The sequence below is a fragment of the Macrobrachium nipponense genome, chromosome 1, assembly GCF_015104395.2.
Source record: "Macrobrachium nipponense isolate FS-2020 chromosome 1, ASM1510439v2, whole genome shotgun sequence".
Taxonomy (NCBI): Eukaryota; Metazoa; Arthropoda; class Malacostraca; order Decapoda; family Palaemonidae; genus Macrobrachium; species Macrobrachium nipponense.
Window position 1 is genome coordinate 63,682,893 of NC_087200.1, and position 20,365 is coordinate 63,703,257.

The following is a 20,365-nucleotide window of genomic DNA, read 5'->3' on the forward strand; positions in this document are numbered from 1 at the left end:
CGCGGTTCTATGAAATGATTGTTATGAGAGGGTGGATAGCAAAATGGAAGAAAGATAATATGAATGGAGGTGCAGTAAAAGGAATGATAGGGATTGCAACTAGGGGCCGAAGGGACGCTGCAAAGAACCTTTAGATATGTCTACTGTGCACCCACCCCTTTCTTCATTCTCCTATTCTTCTTCTGGTTTTCAAAATGAGGATTTAGATACCCCTTGGGGCCGAGGGGGGGAGGCGTGGTAGTGGAGGTTAGCTCTGTCAGTGCACCTCACGCGGTACACTGTACGCATTTCTTAAGATTCTTTGCAGCATCCCTTCGGCCCCTAGGTGCAACCTCTTTCGTTTCTTTTTCTGTACCTCCGTTCATATTCTCTTTGTTACTTCTGACTTTTCACTCTCTCTAACAATTGTTTCACAGCGCAACTGCTTTGAGGTTTTCCTCGTTACTAAACACTGAGTTTCGCATTCTGATATTATTCACACATTTTCCTACCAATTGTAGTACATAATAGTAGGAGGTATTTTACATTAACACTACAGCTTACGCGGTTCTAGATGTAGCTCACTTTCACAACCGTGCATCTCTTTTCTCCACACACATGTGCACATGTCCCGTAACCATCATTAATTAAAGCAATGATAATATGAGTTCTGTTCATCAAAATAAAATTTCCAGGTGAATAATGAGTGGCGTCTGTCCCACTAGGTCCCCCTCGGCCTTGGGCATTGCCAAAACATGCGTGTGACAATCTGAGGGGCATTCCTGGCACGACGGCCTTGTCCCGGTCACAGGAGTCATTACTGGCAAAAACAAGATTTAGGGTTTAAGTGCCATTTTACTTTGTGAACCCTTACTCATTAAACCGAATAGATCTACTCCCCATTTGCACTAGTACATTGCTGCAGCCTTCTTTTCCACTGATCGTAGGGATGGAGGAGGAAATCAATTTCTGACCGGTGCTTCAACACATTCTGTTGGTGTTTTGCGCCATTTTACTATAAGTTTCAAAACTGACACGTTGTCCAACTTTTAATCTCAGCATTTTTTGGGTCCACTACGAAAAACACAGCGCCATAGTGTGTTGCTGCTTGTCATCCAGTTTTAGACATGTCCAAAGTCACCACGCTTGCAGTTGTGACTGGTTCTGACTGCTTGTTTACTAAGTGGAATCACAGTCTCGTTAATAGATATATCTCGGATATCTCTTAAGCCCCGTCCACACGGACGAGCTTTGCTCAACGAACATTGTTCGATGTGACGCCAGAGGCAGAGAAACAGCAGGAAAAGTCAGAACTTTGCCCGCAGTTTCTCCCCTTATGACGTCACATCGAACAAAGTTCGTCGAGCAAAGCTCGTCCGTGTGGACGGGACCTTAACTGCTTCAGTAAGAGGCTGAAGAGATCAAATATTCTGTAGCTCAAATCATAGTCACTAAATATTGTTGACTGAACGTAATGGTTACCATTCCTAACAAAGCACACAACAACAAAAGACAAGACCTCTTACAAATGAGCTTAAAACCACTACTACAGAGACGTCTTGGAAACAAATCACCCCCACCCAAATTATGATACAGCAATAAGATATAAAAAAAAAAAAAAAAAAAAAACACCAGCTATTGATGATGGTCAGTACAATAGTTGGAAAGCCAACAAATGATACCACAGAAATCTTATATATATATATATATATTATATTATATATATATATATATATATTATATATATATATATATAATGAAGTAGTTGAAGAAGCCTCTGACTTGGCTACTAAACTTGGCTCGAAGGAGCAACCAAGAAAAAATGGAGGAAACAATACCTTAGAAGTGTTCGTCTTTGTATTTCGTAAACCCTGGAGAGGAAACTACCACCACTACCATTGTTTACGATGATTATTATTTAAAAAGTATTTGGACTTCAAATATATCATCTTGATGAAACTACCCTCTTTCTCAGAGTGATTCATGCTGGCATAAATGCTACTACTATGAGATTCACAGCAGATGTCCCGGTGTTTTTCCGGAATAAAATTTTATCAACGTACACAACAAAGGTGATATCTTACATCCCTACCTAATTTATACTGTATTCTGTATCACGGAAGTTGCATAATTCTGGTAATTATAAGAGTAACACCGACTTCTCGTAGACATCGCCAGCAAACTCAAGAGGGATGGCTTTCCATGGTATAATGACGTAACTTATGACGTCATTCCCTTGCCTCCTCCTCGATGGAGAATTAGCTATTCGTGAAAGTCTCCACCTCTGGGAACAATGAAATAAAACCAATACTCCTTGTTTACACTTTTTAGTAGTGGTGGTAGTAGTAGTAGTAGTAGTCTTGGATGTTCAAGTGTAATCCTCACCCAAAAAAGGGCCCTATTCATTTACCTGTTCAAGCTTACGTAGGTTTGCCACGGGTCTCCTCGCTTCTAAACAATTGTGCAAGTCGAATCACAAAAACTTTCTTGCAAACACGGGGACAATGGCTTATCATAGCCACCATTCTTGAAGCCTTGACACCGTACGAATATTCATTCACTCAGAATATCAGAGACAGCTGTTTGTCGTCATCACCTCGTGGGAGGAGTCAGCACTTCATGTTTACGTCACGTATAACTTTGAACCCATACACTAGTATTTTCCGTCAGTGGCTTCGGCTGCTTTATTTTACTCATATGAATATACTTTTTTCTAATGTGAGTAATAATGAATGCTGCCGGAAATTAGGTAGGGATGTAAAGTACACTATGGCTATGTAATATCTTTGTCAAATGCACAGAAAAAAGTTACTCCGAAAAAACACCGGGGCAAAGGCTCTGAATTTCATAGTAGGGTTTAGGGTAACGTCATCTCAAAGTACCCAAGGAAAAAATTTGCTCAGCTTTACAGCCTAGAACTTTTTTAAAAGTTCAAGTTGGAGTCATTCAGCCAAAAAAAAAAAATAATAATAAAAAAAAAACTGCCAACAAGTCAGCGGAAACAAGCAGTCATAGATAAAATGCTTTGACTGGCCAAAAATTATATTAACATCTTCAAACAAGGAAAATCAGACTCGTGTCCTCAGCATCGCCAAACTTCAAAAAATACATTCTCAGCATGACCACAGTCAATAATATGATAATATCCCTGTTTTGTTCTATTCCTTTTTATAGTAGATTAAACCTTTAAGAGGTTGAAAGATCAGTCTAAATGCTCTTACAGTAAAAGGAACGAAAGGGGTTGCAGCTAAGGCATGCTGCAAAGAACCTCAAGTAATGCCTACAGTACACCGCATGAGGTTCACTGACGGCACTAACCCCCTATGGGAACTATATAGTTAAGATTCAAAATATTTCCTGTTTTATTCGATTGTTTTAATTGCCACAGAAAATGAATGACTTTGGCTTGCCAAAACTGACCTTTCTCCCCCACCCCCTCCGAATTATTACAGGCCACCTACCCAACAGCCGATTCTATACCCTACCAAAGTATTACCAACAAAGAGTGGCAAGTGTTACCCGAACACGCCTGTGACGACTGGAACTAGAATAATAATCAAATCCTCCTCCCTTTATTATTCCTGAAACTCTCTCCCCCAATCACAGGGGCAGCCCGTAAGGCTACTTCTGCTGCTAAAGAGGATCGGTTCGTGCAGTGCCTCCCCCAGGGCGATCAAAAACTACTGGCTCTGTTCCATGATCACTTACAGCCGCGGTGTGGGAAGGTTGAAACCAAGTTCCACACGAGGGGCAGACAGTGTTACCGACTGTGTGGGTGGATGGTTTTCATGAGTGTGGTCCAAGTCGTTAGATTCCCATGCCTTTACCTGTATTAGGTCTAGTTCTGGACAAATTTGTGCTAATGGTTGTATATTTTGTCAATAAAATAACTAAAGCACCTTCCACAAGGTAGGCAAAGACACGACGGGCACTCTGATTTGCCCTTAATTAGCTTTTAAACAGTTACCAGATTAAACAGTCCAAACCTGGTAGTAGTCACAAGTAGGCGAACCTATTTTTTGAACCACACTCGTAATGGCCTTCCACTTGCAAAATTGGTAATAGTGTCTGCCCACCGCGCATTTGCCCCTCGTGTGGAAGGGACTTAAGTACTACTACTGCCTGCCTTGGAATGATTGATCTGGTAACACTGTTTAAAACCCATAGAATCCTCGCCAAACCCAACGCCCGTCGTGTCTTTCCTCTGGATTTTGTTTGTATTATGTTTCACGTTGCATGGAACCAGTGGTTATTCAGCAATGGGACCAACGGCTTTACATGACTTCCGAACCACGTCGAGAGTGAACTTCAATCACCAAAAATACACCTTTTTCACACCTCAATGGTTTTGATGGGGGATTTAGTATTACCAAGAGATCGCCAAAACTAAGGACCAGAAGCACAATTTCGATCTTAATTTAGTAATTCCTTTGAACAATTTAACGTTCAAAAACTTTGAGAGCCAAATACAAGGCTACCAACTGCATTTTTATCACCTCACTTACCCGACACACATTTAAAGTAAAACATTCAAGGTACTGTCGATGGTTGAAGCAACCATCGACAGTACCTTGAATGTTTTAAGCATAAGCGACAATAACCGCTTTCAAGGCAAATTAGCTGCCTGCTCAAAGTGTTTAATCATAACCTTCAATATCAATTACTCAAATCAACGAATTATGATCCTTATAAAGAATTTTTCTTGAGCATTTATCTCAAGTGAAAAAGAAATTTCCCTTCCGACTACAATCGATCATGTCCCTTTCATGCGTTCTCAGCCCAGTGCGATCTCCAGATTGTAAGGAATGTTCAGCTAATGGACATTCCTGTCATCAGATATAAAATACAATCTTTGGTGAATACGAAGTCTGCATTAATAAGTCTTAAACTAAATCTCCAATATTATTTCAGTTATTTCATTTCACAAGTTTATCCCCATCTAATTTCTGTTAACCAATCAGAAGTTTACCCCAATCTTCTGTTAACCAATCAAACTTTCCAGCTTTCAAGCATTCAGTAACTTGCATTCCTTTGATTTCTTAGGACATTGTCTTTCAAGAGTATTAATACTAAAAGTCTACCCCACCACATGACATTTTGGGTTAAAGAAATTTACAAAGGTTTACAGATACGAATATAGTACGCTGGTCTTCGCACACAAATGCTATTACATATCCCAAGCAGTCAGATTATTAAACTACTGAATAGTAGGTTACACACAGCGTCTACAAGCTCTGGTTGAATTATGACAATTAAGTGCGCTTCGAATCCTCACAGGATATTAGTCTTATCTTAGAACGTTGCTTTCCACCCTCACAGGATAATCTGTCTTAACGAAAGAAGTGGCTTTCCACCCTCACAGGATATTGCCTTATCCTAATGCTTAGCCATACATCTTTACAGGATATTAGTCTTAATGCAAGGCGTTGCTTTCCACTAGAACTAGTCATTGTTATGGTCTGCTGCAACTGCACCAAGAGCCTGTGCACAAGAAAGTAGTTTGATTGGTTTTAGAATATACAAAAAGTTTCCGTGCCATAACCTACCATATGCAAGTGAAAATAGCCTGATCGGTTAGTCCCAGTTGAAAGTCTAACGACATTATAATTATTACTAATACTATCCTATGTATAAACTTTACCCACTGACAATCACATTATTATATTTAAACGGCCATAAACTTAACCATTAACATCCCCATATATTTCCATTACTGTTCCTTCAAACTCCACGAAGATAACATGAGAGGGCCCCATCCTTCAAGATAAATTAAATAGGGCGCCAGTCTTAAAGCAGAAATGCATTTAACCTAGTCCTACACAACTACGAACGGTGTCTTGCAATGCAAACACAGCCTACTGCCAACTTCCGTCCCTTAGCATTCGGTCTTGTGGGCAACCCCAAGGGGTGAAGAATTGTTTAAGTTGGGGAAATCTGAATAAGAAAGGGGTTCCAGAAGCAGGCTTCATAGCTGGAAGAAAGTCTGATGAAAGTAGGGGGTCTCTGAACATACGAAATGCAATCAGAACTGTCCTTTTCCTAACTAAAACAAAAGCCTTCCTAGAAGAGGCTACAGAGGGTGGGGGGAGGTTTGTAGAACGTATTTATGATACAACTTTAATGAATGATTCCACTATATTTACCATTTAACTAGCCTTTTAGAATACCTGTTAAAACCACGGCCGCAGTGTCAAGAGGAAATTCTTTAAAACCCCCACACCTATAGCTGAAGTCTTAGAAAACCCTTAAGATACATGTATTAACCGTCTACTATGAGATTTAGGGTCTTTGTAACACGGTTTTTTGGACTTTGCTCCTTGTCAAAGCATCGGATGTAGCTGAAAGTTGACATATGTATATTTTACAACCACACACAAATTTTGTCAGCATTATCAATAGCCTAAACCCGATAGTTTTAATTTTTATAGAGTAAAAATGATCTAGCCGACGCCATGGCCAATGATTACGAGCCAAGAGTCGAAAAACATTCATTACGTAAGCAAGCTAAACACCTTTTGACGAAATGTTGCCCCGCCCATCCACCACACAGAAACCCCATCAGCTCTGAAACCCAAAGACTTTATGAATGGCGGAACGATACATAGAAGTGGGTGGTTTATCAGTGCTAGCGTAGTAATACTACTGTAGCAGTAGTGCTGCAACAGTATAGCAGTAATATACATGAATTAAACGTTTAGGCCAACTGCTGGGATCCTTGAGGATCATTTAGCACTTCTTACAACTACTTGTGAAATTAGTTTTTATAGCCAGAAGTTAAATTTTCTAATCCAACAATGCCCATGGTAGCCTTCAGTGTTATCCTGAATTATAACGAGGCCAAAGTGGGTGGAGCCTCATGAAGTCATCATTCTGACGATAATATGGGTTGTAAGGTTTAAGCCAATATACGGTACCGGCTATTTTTTTTTTTTTTCAGTAAATAGGTAGATAGCCAATAAATAAAAATTGTTTGACATTGGATATAGCAGTTATCAAATCAAGCTTGTCTACTATGTTTTTGAAAATTACCAACTATGCCCTACATCTTGTCAATCTGAGTGGGACCTATAAAGTAGACTGTAATTTCTTAGGAAACCTATTTTGGGAGTTAGACTAATAATCGAAGTGTTTTTGTATTTATTAACATACTTGTTGGTTTGTTCATTATGACAATTATCAGTGGAGAGGTTCCAGAGTTCATAAAGGTGTACTGCTTTGCTTGTATTTAAATTTGTATGTCATTGTTGCCATTATAAGTACCAAATTTATTCAACCTACGTAATGCAGAATACAGTAAAAATTTATGTGTAGATATATGTATTCTGAATAAGCGTTATATTTATGAAATGCATAGGTAAAAAGTTATTGCGAAAAAACCATGTTACAGAGGCCCTCATAGTAGTTCCTTTTTACTAGTGGGAATGAGAATGAAATTCTAAGTTATAATTACCCTACCCAATTCTCAGCTGCCCTAAAACATTCAAGCTTACGTCTCTTGCGAAACAAAGGCCTCAAGTACTATAATACCCTTTGTTATTAATAATCTGATCTGTCAAAACTTCCCTACAAACCTGACTTTTTTTTGTTCCCTAACCCATGAACTTCCTGTTGTGCATGGTGACTTAAAACGTCCCCATGCACAACAAGCAAGTCCACCTTTGCCTACAGGTGGCACCGCCACCCTGGCAAAGGTGGACTTGGGAAGTGGACTAAAATATTTCACTTTAAACGCAAATTTTACTTTGACGCAAATTGTACTATCAAGGCAAAATTTACCTTAATTTTAATATATGTACTTTAAATGAAAAAGTTTACTTTAAAAAATATACTTTTAAATTTAAAAAAAAGTTTACTTTAAAAAATTTACTTTAAATGCAAGGATTACCATTCATGCAAAATTTACGAGACTTGTAAGCCGACTAACTCCAATGCTTCAAAAATTTACTTTAAATGCAAAAGTTAACTTGAATGAAAGATTAACCAAACTTACAAAGCCGAATTACTCTAAAGCTTTACAAATTCTTAATATTCAAAACCTTTCAAAACTCCAAAATAACAATAACTAAACATTATTTATAAGTAAATTATAAAAAAATTAGAATATTGAACCGCAAAGCAAACTAAAATTTAAACAAGTTTAAATCCACTAGTCTTAAACAAATACTAGAAATACTAGATTTACTCTACAAAAACTTCAAAACTTCCAAACACATTAAACTGACAAACTCCAGTGGCAATAAAATAAAACTACTTTTAAAACTTTAAAGAGTTCTGAATCTTAAATTCTGAAGTTTTAATTTTTCAAATCTGGAAAATTGTTACAAGTTTTGAAATTTTAATGATTACTTTTAAAAAAGTAGACTTTCAAAACTCTAAACACAGTATTTTTATCTGAAGAAAATAATCCAAATGCATTAAATCAAAGCTAAACTTAAAATGAAAACTAAGTTTAGTCTGAAAAACTTATGAAATTTACGGAACTTTAATTTTGAGTATAAATTTGGTAATTCTAAGCCCGTATTCCGCGGTAAAGTAGACTATGGCAGTTGACGTTTTCATATGTTATCTTACTTACTGAACAAAAATTTAAAGTAATATCTATTTGGCCGACTGTAATTAAACCGTAATTTACCTTTGAAGACTACATGACGGTACAAGGGGTGCGATGTACCGACGTACAGAGTTCAAAGGTAAATAACAGATTATAGTCGACCGGTAATATATTACCTTAAACTCTTTATAAAGTAAATAAAATAACATAAAACGTCAACTGCCATAGTATACTTCGACTGAACAATCTTCGAAATTTTAGTTCGGGACCAAGAAACTTAAACCGCCATATTTGACTTCTGGTAGGAGATGTGGGATGTGGTAGGAGACCACGAGGGAGCCGTATGTTCGGGGAGGACAGGGTGGGGTACTGGGAGAGGAAGGCACAGGTACGAATTGGTAAGGTGTCGATTACCCCACCCAAAGCCCCGCATTCCCATCGGTCCCCCTTACCGTAGGATAGAGTTCAAAGGTAAATTACAGGTTAATTACATCCGGCCGAAAAAATATTTCTTGTTCAGGAGGTAAAATTCTACGGAAAAATGTCAACTGCCACAGTCTACTTCGCCGCGGTATACGGGCTTAAGATCTACCATAAAGGTATTGATACACAGTAAAACTAAGACTAATAATGAATTACAAATTAAACTTAACCTCAAAAGAAAGTTTCAAATGCAAGTCCGGCGAAAATAAACCTTTCGCTTATGCCTCCAAATGTCGGGAGCGGGGAAAAATAAACAAACTTACCTAACAAATCTGTTTAGCCATAAGGTATAGAGACTTCCAAGATAAATCCATAAAGCATTGTAGCACTTCTTAAACGACACACCATTATGAAATAATATATAAATATATTAAAGCCCAATATGTTCTAGGAAGTGGAAAGAAGGGCTAATGACTTATAACCAGCAGAGCCTATCGGATTTGTTAAGTTTGAAATTACTAAGAATGAGCAGCAAGCCGACAACGAGTCAAGTTAAATAAATTAATATGACCCATATGGTATTGTTGAACTTAACTAAGAAACAATCTTATTGCATCGTAAGACAATTGCAACAAAGTTATAAAGGAAACACCCGTAGCACTGCTTAAGATTGCTGGTATAAAACCCAAGCGTGGCATTCTAACTCAGCTTACTAATTAACAGATTTCGAAACCAAGTCTTAAATGCCACATTGAAGGACAATACAACTATTACTCCTTAAATGTTTTAAACAGAGAATTTAGGAATTTACGATGAAAGAAATATCACAAAATACAAAACCCGCAGACCCAAAACTTATATTGTCAAACTCCGTATCTAAGTACCTCAATCTTAACGCTCAACATCTAAGAAGCAAAACTGCCAACAGTATTCATTCACCATACCAACAAACTTCGGCAAAACATGACACCCAAAAACCTAGCAACGCCTGTAGACCATACGCCCAACGAGCAACCCGTAAACCGCCGACCAAAATCTCAAACGGAAATGAACGAAAACGGCAAGTTAGTAACAACGACACCTGCCTTACCAAGCCAGGGACCCTCAAACACCGAAACACGAAGTCTGAGAGAACGAGCAACGACCGCTGGAAGTGCCTGGTTGTGACATGGCCATGGTTTGTGGTACAGTAAGGGACACGTCATCGATGGCCCTGTCGTTACCGGAGAAGTGTATGGCAATGATGAAAAAGTCGGCAGACATTACTATTATAAACATTATTTTTGAGAGTTGCCGGGAGCTCTATTTGAAAAAAGTATTTGTCATTATTATTATATTATTGGAGAAACAGAGAAACAAATGTATTTAATTAAAGGTAAATCTGTACAGAAAACTTTCGGAAAAGGGGGAATCTGACATTTTCCGGAAGCTTTCTGAACAGATTTATCTTTAAATATATGTAGTATACATATTCATAACTGGATTTGTTTCTCCATTTCAACTGACTATACCTCGTCACCAGTGGTATTCAAAACGTTGTTTGTTTGTTTAGAAACAATTATGTACTTTTGACCACATACTCATCAAGAAAGGTGTGAATTGGTATCAACTCTGCTGTATAAGCATAATACACTTTTATTTTGATGGACATTAATAACAGATTCTCGACGATTCTTTGATACGAAACCAGAACGGTAGAGCATGGTTCGATGTTCCTATAGGCAAGTTCTTAATGTCTCTACGTGTGGGAGTTTTATTTTAATGGTCCATACCTCATTTTGTTATGCCCATGGGTGTGAAGAGATTGGCTTGTTTGTTTGGCTTTTCCACTGGACGATAGTGAAGCAAAGGTTAGTAGATTGTTCACAGATGAAATCGAATCCTTTGTCTATGTAACCATTAGTACAGGTTCCTGATCCTCTCAGAAAAAAAATTACAAGGATACCTCAGTCTTTATCGAAATGTCACGATAGTTAAGGGAATGAATGCAGGAAACATAGAACGTTCGTCTTCTATTGACGCTGAAACTGTGCTTGAATGATTCCCCTGTTAACATAGCTAAGAAGGCTGGGTCCCATGTCCCGTTCCCGTTCAGCTTTGAACGTAATGCTAGAAGCGAATTTACTTTGCTCAGCGATCATCCCAGAAAGTGAAATTGTTTTCAATGTGTAGCACCAAAACCACTTTGCGATAGAGCCGTTAAAGAACAAACAGACATTGGCCTAAAGAGGAGATAGTAGCAGCTGCCTATTCCACATTTAAATCTTTAGAAACTTTCAGTCATATTAGGGCATGTTATTGATTACACGGAGCGTGATTAATTTAACTTTTTTTTCCCTGCCCAGAGGAAATAGGTCTTCGCAAGGAAAAAAGTTCATTTTTCCCATTACGAAATCAGCAGCGTATGCCGTTTATGGGTTCTAAGGAACCTTCGTGAATGATGATTCCACGTCCCGGTTTATGAGCGTTGTCGTTCACTGGAATGCATAAATCAAAGAATTTCTGAACAGAGCTCACTGCGTGTTTTATAAACCACCAAAGAAATGCGACAGCAAACCCTTAACCACCCATCCAGCCACCACCCGCCCCCAGCCTGAACGCCAAACATCGATATCTGGATTTCCGGAACAATTTCATAGAAACTGGCAGAATTCGAGACCTTAGTGGGAAACCTCTAAAGCACGAGTTTCATCCCTGTCGGTCCAATATTTACAGAGTTATAGAGGGTTAAAATTGGGGATTTTGTGTAGCTACTCCTGGCGACTGGGCTTTACCAACCAACAACTACCGTGGCGGTTGAAACCAATATGCCTATGTACTGAACTACGGATTGTCAAAATTCAGTCATATCATTCATGATCCCTGGGTATCTGATGTGATGGTTCAATGGTTCCCAATAAGGCAAGAAAGAGTGAAAGAAAGTATGAAAGCGATGTTTCTAGATGTTTCCTCATATGTAATTTAAACTTGATGAATACTTAAACTTCCTAGTTTTGCAAAACAAAATCAACCGTTTCCTTTTAATAATATTTAACCGTTTAAATAGTTTTCTTCTTTCTCCAGCATAAAGAAAATGTCAATCCACAAAAGGTTTTTTTATAGCATTTGTCTATCATAAGCCTAATGAATTAGTATCATTTGTCATTTAAGAAAAAAAAAATTCTATCCCACAAACAAGACATTTGCTAGCCCAACACCCGTTGTTATTTTTTTTATTTTTTATTTTTTTCACTCAGACTTCGACATTCATTTCCCACCTCTGTCTCACTAAAAGTAGTATTCTAACCTTCTCGATCATTCCCGAGCAGAAATGCGACATGTGCAGGAACCACGGCGAAATAACGAGCAAGAGAGCGCACAAGAACGCCTGTCCATACCAGAGCTGCACATGCGCACTCTGCAACCTGACAAGAAAACGACGGGACATCATGAGGCACCAACAGAGAGTCAGAAGGTTAGTTTGTCTTCATGTATGAAATACAGTCTGTGTGCTTTTTCATACACGAGATATTTACATAGGGTAAAACACCGAATGGCCGGCGTCTACCGTAGCGCGACCACCTTCCCGAAAAAGTACTTTTAACACATCTTGTAACCCAGAATAGACAGTAGTCATGAGCCAGCGTCCTTTGAAGCAATACCTTGAGACCTCTACTTCCCTCTCGAAGTAAGTTTTTTCTCCCAAGTCACAAATTAAGGCCATTATTTCCGATTTTCGGGAAGGTGGTCGCGCTTTGGTAGAGTTGGGCTCCAGGTGGCCATAAGGTATATTACCCTGTTGATGCACATTTAAACAGTATTGGTATCTGTCTCGAAAGACCTTCAAGTGTGCGTGTGTTTATGTATGCATGTGGTCCATATAGTATTTGACTGAAAATCTCCCCAGGCATACAAGCACATAGCGGACGTGTGTGCTTTTCCTTAGCGGAAAATACCCATCTCATTGGATGTCATGATCTCATGTCCTGTCTGATTCTTTAACCCCTTAAGACTATAGAAATGGAATTTAGAATGTCAATTAACTTAAGACTATAGGAATGGAATATAGAGTTAAACCAAAGGCCAAGCGCTTGGACCTATGGGGTCATTCAACGCTGGAAGGGTAATTGAAAGTATAGGTAGGTTTGAAAGGTGTACCCAGGGGAAAACTTCAAAGCAGTTGCACTATGAATTAATTGTTAAGAGAGGGTGGACAGTAAGGAGGAAGAAAGAGACTACGAAAGGAGGTACAGTAAAAGTTAAGAGAGTTGTTGCTGCGAGGGGCTCAAGGGCCGCTGAAAAGAATTCTTGAATAATAATAACTATAGTGCACCCGTGAGATGCACTGGCGCCATTATCCCCCTACGATGCTTAAGACAATAAGACTCATTCCTGGGGTTATAAAATGAATGCTGAAATAATTTTCATTAACTATAATCATCATTTTCTTTAAATTGAATTAATGTCACTTCTCATTCTCATTATCGGTTATGCAGCCGACATCTGATTGTCAAATTATAACCAAGTAATCCCTTACAACCATTATATTTTTTCTCTTTCATTATTCTATTGGCACTATATTCAAACCAGGTACTATTAGAGAAATATCTATTTGCAAAGTTGCTGTTTAACATTCGCTCAATGATATGTGAAAAGTAAATTAGTGGTCATCATTCTAAGCTTTCCATTTTCCCAGACCTAATACTTCAACCGAAACAACTTAGTTTCGTGATGTAAATGCTATGATGAAGAGAATAATAGTTAATAATGAATTCTAATTGTCTTTCTTTTCACACAACAGGTCCCAAGTGACGAGCAAACAACACAACGAAGCCTGGGAATACGTGATCCAAGCCACAGCAGAGTTGGAATTCCTTAGCTTTAAGCAAACTCAGGCCACAGACGACCATAATGCAACATCGTCCTCAGCTTCAGCCTCCCCCTCCCCGGACTCTTCTTCTACCTCCGCATCTCTCTCCCTCAAACTCGAAGTCATCTCCTCCAACCCAGTTACTCCCCCAACTCCAGTAGTGTCTACAAGCATCAGCAGCAAAATAACAACCTCGTCTCCTGTCACCCCGGAAATGCCACCACTGGTAAGTTGTGAGCTTTCATATTACTCTCAAAAGCAATATGCCTGGGGACATACAGGTTCTGTCATCCCAAGAAATGTGGCGTTCCTGGGCACATACGGCGTCTGCTTGCTGCGCTTACAATGGTATTCAGAGACAGAAGTAGCAGTGGTGGCGATAACAGATTTTTTAATGCTAGGGGACTTCTGCCAGAATTCGATTTGTTATTTTGCAAGCTTGGCAGGTATGGCATAACTTCTGAGATTATTCTTTCAAAAGGCAATGACAGCAACGTTCAAACATCTGTACATAAGTGTCATTTAAAGCGACATTCTTCATTAAGCTTTCTTTCTCTTACATTTGGCTGGAACCATACTGAATATATACTCTCATACATGATGCTCTGATCCCAAACGATAGGAGCTTTCTATTCCAGTTGCATTCTCTGCCAAGTAGAATAGTGTAGATTTTTGTCTCTACATACAAACCGATGCCTATGTAGAGGTACACATTTCAAGCAAAGACCTTGAATGCAGTAACAAAATTAAACTTGGTAAAGGTTTAAAAAAAATCAAATTCCAATAACGCAGGAAAAAAGAAAGCAAAGTAAGACGTCTCTATGGTTATTGTGTGGCACATGAACTACAATTGCAACTTCCGAAACAATGTCCACGAAGTTAGACGCAATGATTCAAAAGCTCCATCATCACTGTAACATGATAACTGCACATAAAACAATTTGGATATAAAGGGAGACTGCACTTACATGAACTGAAAGGGAGCAAATAAAAATGACAGTGAAAGTTGGCAGGAGTACAGATAACGAGATTTAAACGTTGTCAAAAGTTGGAACACTGGAAGTAAACAGAATCTGGTTCATTCTCAAGCTAGCTATTCTTCTGAACCATAGTAATGTGATTTGAATATTGAAAGAATCTTTTTTTTCAAATATCTCTGAAATAGTACTACTATGTATATGCAATTTTATAGGAAACAAAAACATGCAATCAAGTTTTAAAGGCCAGGCAATGCTAAATATATATATATATATATATATATATATATATATATAATATATATATATATATATATATGTATATATATATAATATATATATATATATATATATAATTTATATATTAGCGCCAAAATCACAAACATGCAAATAACTGTATTTCTCCATTTGCAGGAACTGCTTCCAGAATGCTCCTCACCACGGTACAGTCCCAGACCCTCAGCACCTCCACCCACTGTACCTGCGCCTACTGCCGCTTCTAGAACGAGTGAACCTCTCCTCCCACCGAACCCAGTCCCCACAAGTATAAGCGTCAAAGATATCCCTGTCATGGAAGGTGAACATGCTTGGAAGAACCTCAAGAGGGAGCGGGATGAGAGTCTGAAATGGAGCCCCAAGGTTCACACCAGAGAAGAAAACTTATTTGGACACTTGGACTTCATGAGAGGTCATCAGACCTTGACAGGGAGGTTGGAACCACCAGTTCCAATGGAAGGAATTAGTTTTCATGACACTATAAGTGCTGTGGATTTTGGTAGCTCGCACATGTCTCCATTCAAGGGCTTAGTCCCGATGATGGACACGAGCCGCCTTCCACCTACTCCACTGAAGAAAACTAGGACAGATGAAAATTTGCACTTCCAGTACAATCCAATGTTTTGGGGTAACATCCCAGTTGAGCCTCGTGTTGGCTTTGTTCCAGAAGACCTCCAGCAGCAATGCTATCGCAACGTACTAATGAACAGTACTGACCTGAGGATGCAGACTCCACCTGGGTTACTTCCAATCCCGCAGCCTCAGCACCCGCTACGTCCTCGTCCTCTGGCCCCTCTTAGACCCCATACCATCCCTTCAAGCATGGAGTGGGATCACGTCAACTTACATTACTTAGCTTGCTTCTTGCAAAATCGAGGAGGGCATTACAGAAACACCCTGTCCACAGCAGGGCCCTTTGGACTTCCAAGGGAGGCTCCATTCCTACACCCCCCTGTGCCGTAATTTATGAGAGCTTTTCTTATTAGGACTCTATCAAATTCATTATGGTTTAAGTGATAATACAATGTGAAAACTGCTGTGAAGTGTTGATCTTTTAGTATAACAATCAGAATTAATTATGGCACATATTTGTACATAGCAATTATGGTAGTTATAGATTTCCAGAAGGAACAATAGTTTTCAAGTCTCGGTTTTTATCATAAATGTCACCCCCAACGATTTTAACATTTTCAGGCTTAATGTCACACAAGAGCAGCAGCGAAATTGTTATAGCATCCCGACAACTACTATTCAAAGTTCTATGATTCCAAAAGGATATTACAATTACTAAACTTCAAAGTGTAAAATGATGTGAAACTACCTATTGCACAGTATGCAGCAAAAGTCAAGCGACCTTTTTATAAATTCTTTGAATACCGAACGAATGATAAAGAGAATCTGCATATGTGCAAATGTAGTTTCAACTGTTTTCGCACCTTGAACGAAAACCAAAGAGAATGGGTCACATGACTTTTGCTGCATACTGTACATCCACAATTTTACGAAGGTAAAGCGCGCTTGCCATACAGTAAATAAAAGTCAGTTGTTCGCACGAAAGACACTTTCATGAAAGATGGTATAGTTAGAATCAACCAATTTTTTTTATTGAGTTCTGATTTATAAATTCACAAAGTTTTAGTACGATGACTTACATCAACAAATAGCTAATTCATGTTACCAACGAGAGGTAAAGCAAAATTGCTTTGATACTTTGGCTGAAAACTTACCTCTTGAGTACGTAGTCGAAGGGATGAGGAACTCACCTCGGTAAAAACTGAATTTCTCTACAGAAGGAAGTTAGACACAGGAAAGAGGTCTTTGTTACTGCCAAAGCCCTTGGGGTCAAATCTTTACCATACAAAATTTAATGTCTGTTGGTGCAAAAGCGCAGTAATAGGTAATAGTATCAGTTACATAATGACTCGTTGTAATGAAAATCTTTGCTGAACGAAAATAAATAGCAGAACTAAATGGTGGCCATTACAATAGCCAAATTATTCAGCAAGATTACTTTGGACACTCCCATCAAGGATCGTTGCAACCCAATTTTCACCATCTTTCAATATTTTGTTAATCCTATTCATTAAATTTCAATTATATTCCATATGAGGGAAGAAATGCTCCAGTGCTAAAATATATGTAAAAAAGACAAACTAAAATAACACATTTCCATAAAGAAATGTGATAAGAAAACCGGAGTTTACTGGTTAGTGAACCAGCAAGTTGTGCATGTGTTTGTGCGTTTGTGTGAATGTATGTCTGTGTGTACGTGAGTTCAGTAAGAGAAAGGCAGACTTTAGAATTAGCACGAAACATTAAGCCAAAAATTAGCATACGGAATGTCAAACACTAACTTCAGTGGAAGTCACTGTTAGGGCTGTGAATAACAATACTGAGGTGGTGATCATAGCTTTAGAGGAAGCCTAGATAAATGATGGACACATTTACAATTCAAATATATTCATTGTGAAGCTCTTCACGGAGGCATTTAATTATGATAAATGTACATCAAATTTTCTACTTTGTGCATTGTGAATGAATATGACGTGATTAATGTTTTCAATGTTATATCAAAGTGATTTAAATTATATCTACATCAAGTAAAGGACGGCTAAAATGAAAAAAATACCCCTTTAAAATGTAGTCTGTATCTGTTAATGGATATCAAAATACACCTTCATAGAGATATGTTTTCTTTATTCCTCCTGGAAAATCGAGATTAAATACTTGTGCTTGTGTCTACGAGAAACTTTATGGAATTTAATAATCCATGGTATTCTTGAAACAAAATAAAATGTATTTAAAAAATGAATAAATGGGAAATTTGTCAATTCCTGATTCACCCTAAAACAATGGTTCTCAACCTGGGGGCGATCAGCAATTTCCAGGCGAGGCGCGAGCCCTTTGGAAAATACAAAATTCTCTAATTATATTCGTTATTCTATTCACAAAAGTGAGGAATTGGTCTTCATTTTAAGAAAATAATGCAAATGCATCGCCTTATAACATTAGTTTCCTATAGTCTAATACTCTGGTTAGATGCATTGGGCTTACCATGCTTTGTAATTATTTACCTCCCTAACTGTCCCTCGAAACCTCTTCTCTTTCTCTTTTTTTATTTTCCTTTAAATATGGGAAGGAATTTTACACATAGAAACAAGAGGGTCGTGGAGGGAAGGACCAAATCTTAGAGGGGCGTGGTAATAAAAAGGTTAAGAACCATTGGCATAAAAAAAGAACTGAGGATGTCAATTGCTTTGTTCACTTGTAAAACATTGAGACAAAAGAAGAAGTAGTTTAATGATTTTTCTACCCATACAGAATTAAAGGCAGGCTGCAAGGACTCACATATTACGGGAATGGTCTCTATATCTTGTCTTCAGAAACAGACATTTAAACTAATTCATCTTGGGCAGGGGAAGGACAAAATACAGAAGTCTTTGAAATACTAAGAGTGTATGCATTGTAACATGACAGATCAGGCATATGTATTTAAAAAGATACCGAAAAGGGCCTAAATACAGTCAAAAAGTTCACTATCAAAGAACGATTCATTAGCAAATAGAAAAAGGTTACTCATGATCAGACCAACAGTACTGAAAAGGAAATGTTTGCCTGTGAAGGTTTCTGTGGCCATTGCCATGACTAGATTCGTATTATGGATAAGGCTAGACACACGCACAAAGTTTTTTGTTTTATATTACATACCAAACCAAGATTTGACATGTCTTTGCAGTACTAAGTGCTTTGGAGTATACATTCCCTTTGCAAGTAACAATTTACTTTAATTTACTTACATCAGGCATGCTGACCGGTTCTCCCTATTTCCACTTAAAATTAGGAATCCTGCCCCTCTGTTTTTCTAATTAGGAATACTCAAACATTATGTATCATAACCTCATTTGTTTTGTGGGCCTATGGTTCTCGGTTCTCGGGGTTTTCAGTTTGCTTGTGTTCATCTGTGACAGGGAACTACCTGAAGCCCCCAATCACAGGCAGTTTGCCAGGTTCTGGTCTTGTCTTGTGGGCATAGTCCTCTTGATGGCCTAGGCTTCTTGGTGTTTTCAGTTAGCCCATCCTCATCTGGGTCAAAGAACTACCTGCAGCCCAACCAACCATAGGCAGTTTGCCAGTATCTATTTCATTTTCTAGGCCTAGTCCTCTTGATGGCCTGGGCTTCTTTCCATTTTGTGTTGGTTCATCCTTATCTGGGCCAGAGAACAACCTGCAGTCCACCAGCTACAGGAAGTTGCCAGCATCGATCTCTTCTACTGGGCCTAGTCCTCATGAGGGCATGGGCATCTTTTCATTTTGTGTTGGCTCGTCCTCATCTGAGCCAGAGAACAACCTGCAGTCCACCAGCTACAGGAATTTCCCCAGCATCTATATCATCTTCTAGCCCTAGTCCTCTTGATGGCCTGGGCTTCTTTTTATCTCGTGTTGGCTCGTCCTCACCTGGGCCAGAGAACAACCTGCACTCCCCCAACTACAGGAAGTTCCCCAGTGTCTATCTCATCTTCTGGGCCTACTCCTCTTCATGGTTTACACGTTTTTTCATCTTCTTTTGGTTTGTCCTCATCTGGGACAGAGAAAAACCTGAAGCCCCAAAGCTACAGGAAGTTCCCCAGTATCTATCTCATCTTCTGGGCCTAGTCCTCTTCATGGCCTAGGCTTCTTTTCGTCTTCTGTTGATGTCCTCATCTGGGCCAGAGAACAACCTGCAGTCCCCCGGCTACAGGAAGTTCCTCAGCGTCTATCTCAACTTCTGAGACTAATATTCTTGGTGTCTTAGTTATCATGTCGTCTTCTGGGTCAGTGTATTATTACTATGGACCTCGTCTCCTTTGGTCGGTTTACTGCAACTGTAACTGCAAAGAAAAATATTAGTCTGAAAGGGTGAGAGAGATATTTCAAGCACTCACACATTCATTTCCCTTCCCCCTTTAGTATTCCCTTCCCTTCTTCCATCTATCTAAACATACACACAAGCATTCACACTTACACAGCACACACACACATGTGAGCACGCTCACTCACACACACACACACAAATACACACAAGCACTGTTTCTCTCTAGCTATCTCCCTCTTTCACTTGTCTTAAGGGCCTCATACACTGAACGACTGTATGAATAATTGTCTGTATCGTTCACAAAAAGTTTTTGGGCTTGTCTGAATGCAAAAGTGGGCGGAGTTTCATGGTCTGAACAATCTCAGCGGGTAACTGTTATGACCAGGATGCTGGCTAGCGACTTAAGTTTGCCATACACAGGTCATTCAATGTATGTGTTTGTCTGCCGATATAAAGCT

The 20,365-nt window shown here is 38.8% G+C and overlaps 1 protein-coding gene across 8 annotated transcripts in view; it reads left to right on the forward strand.

The window, feature by feature from the left end:
* Window positions 1–17,741, forward strand: part of LOC135219353 (doublesex- and mab-3-related transcription factor 1-like) — a 409,902-nt gene extending 392,161 nt beyond the window's left edge. For all 8 annotated transcript variants that reach the window (XM_064256038.1, XM_064256037.1, XM_064256042.1 and 5 more), the window contains 3 exons: window positions 12,262–12,407; window positions 13,734–14,028; window positions 15,194–17,741. In XM_064256038.1, the coding sequence (XP_064112108.1) occupies window positions 12,262–12,407; window positions 13,734–14,028; window positions 15,194–16,018 (1,266 nt within the window). In that variant the 3' untranslated portion in view covers window positions 16,019–17,741. The remainder of the gene's footprint in view (window positions 1–12,261; window positions 12,408–13,733; window positions 14,029–15,193) is intronic.
* Window positions 17,742–20,365: the final 2,624 nt, after the last annotated feature.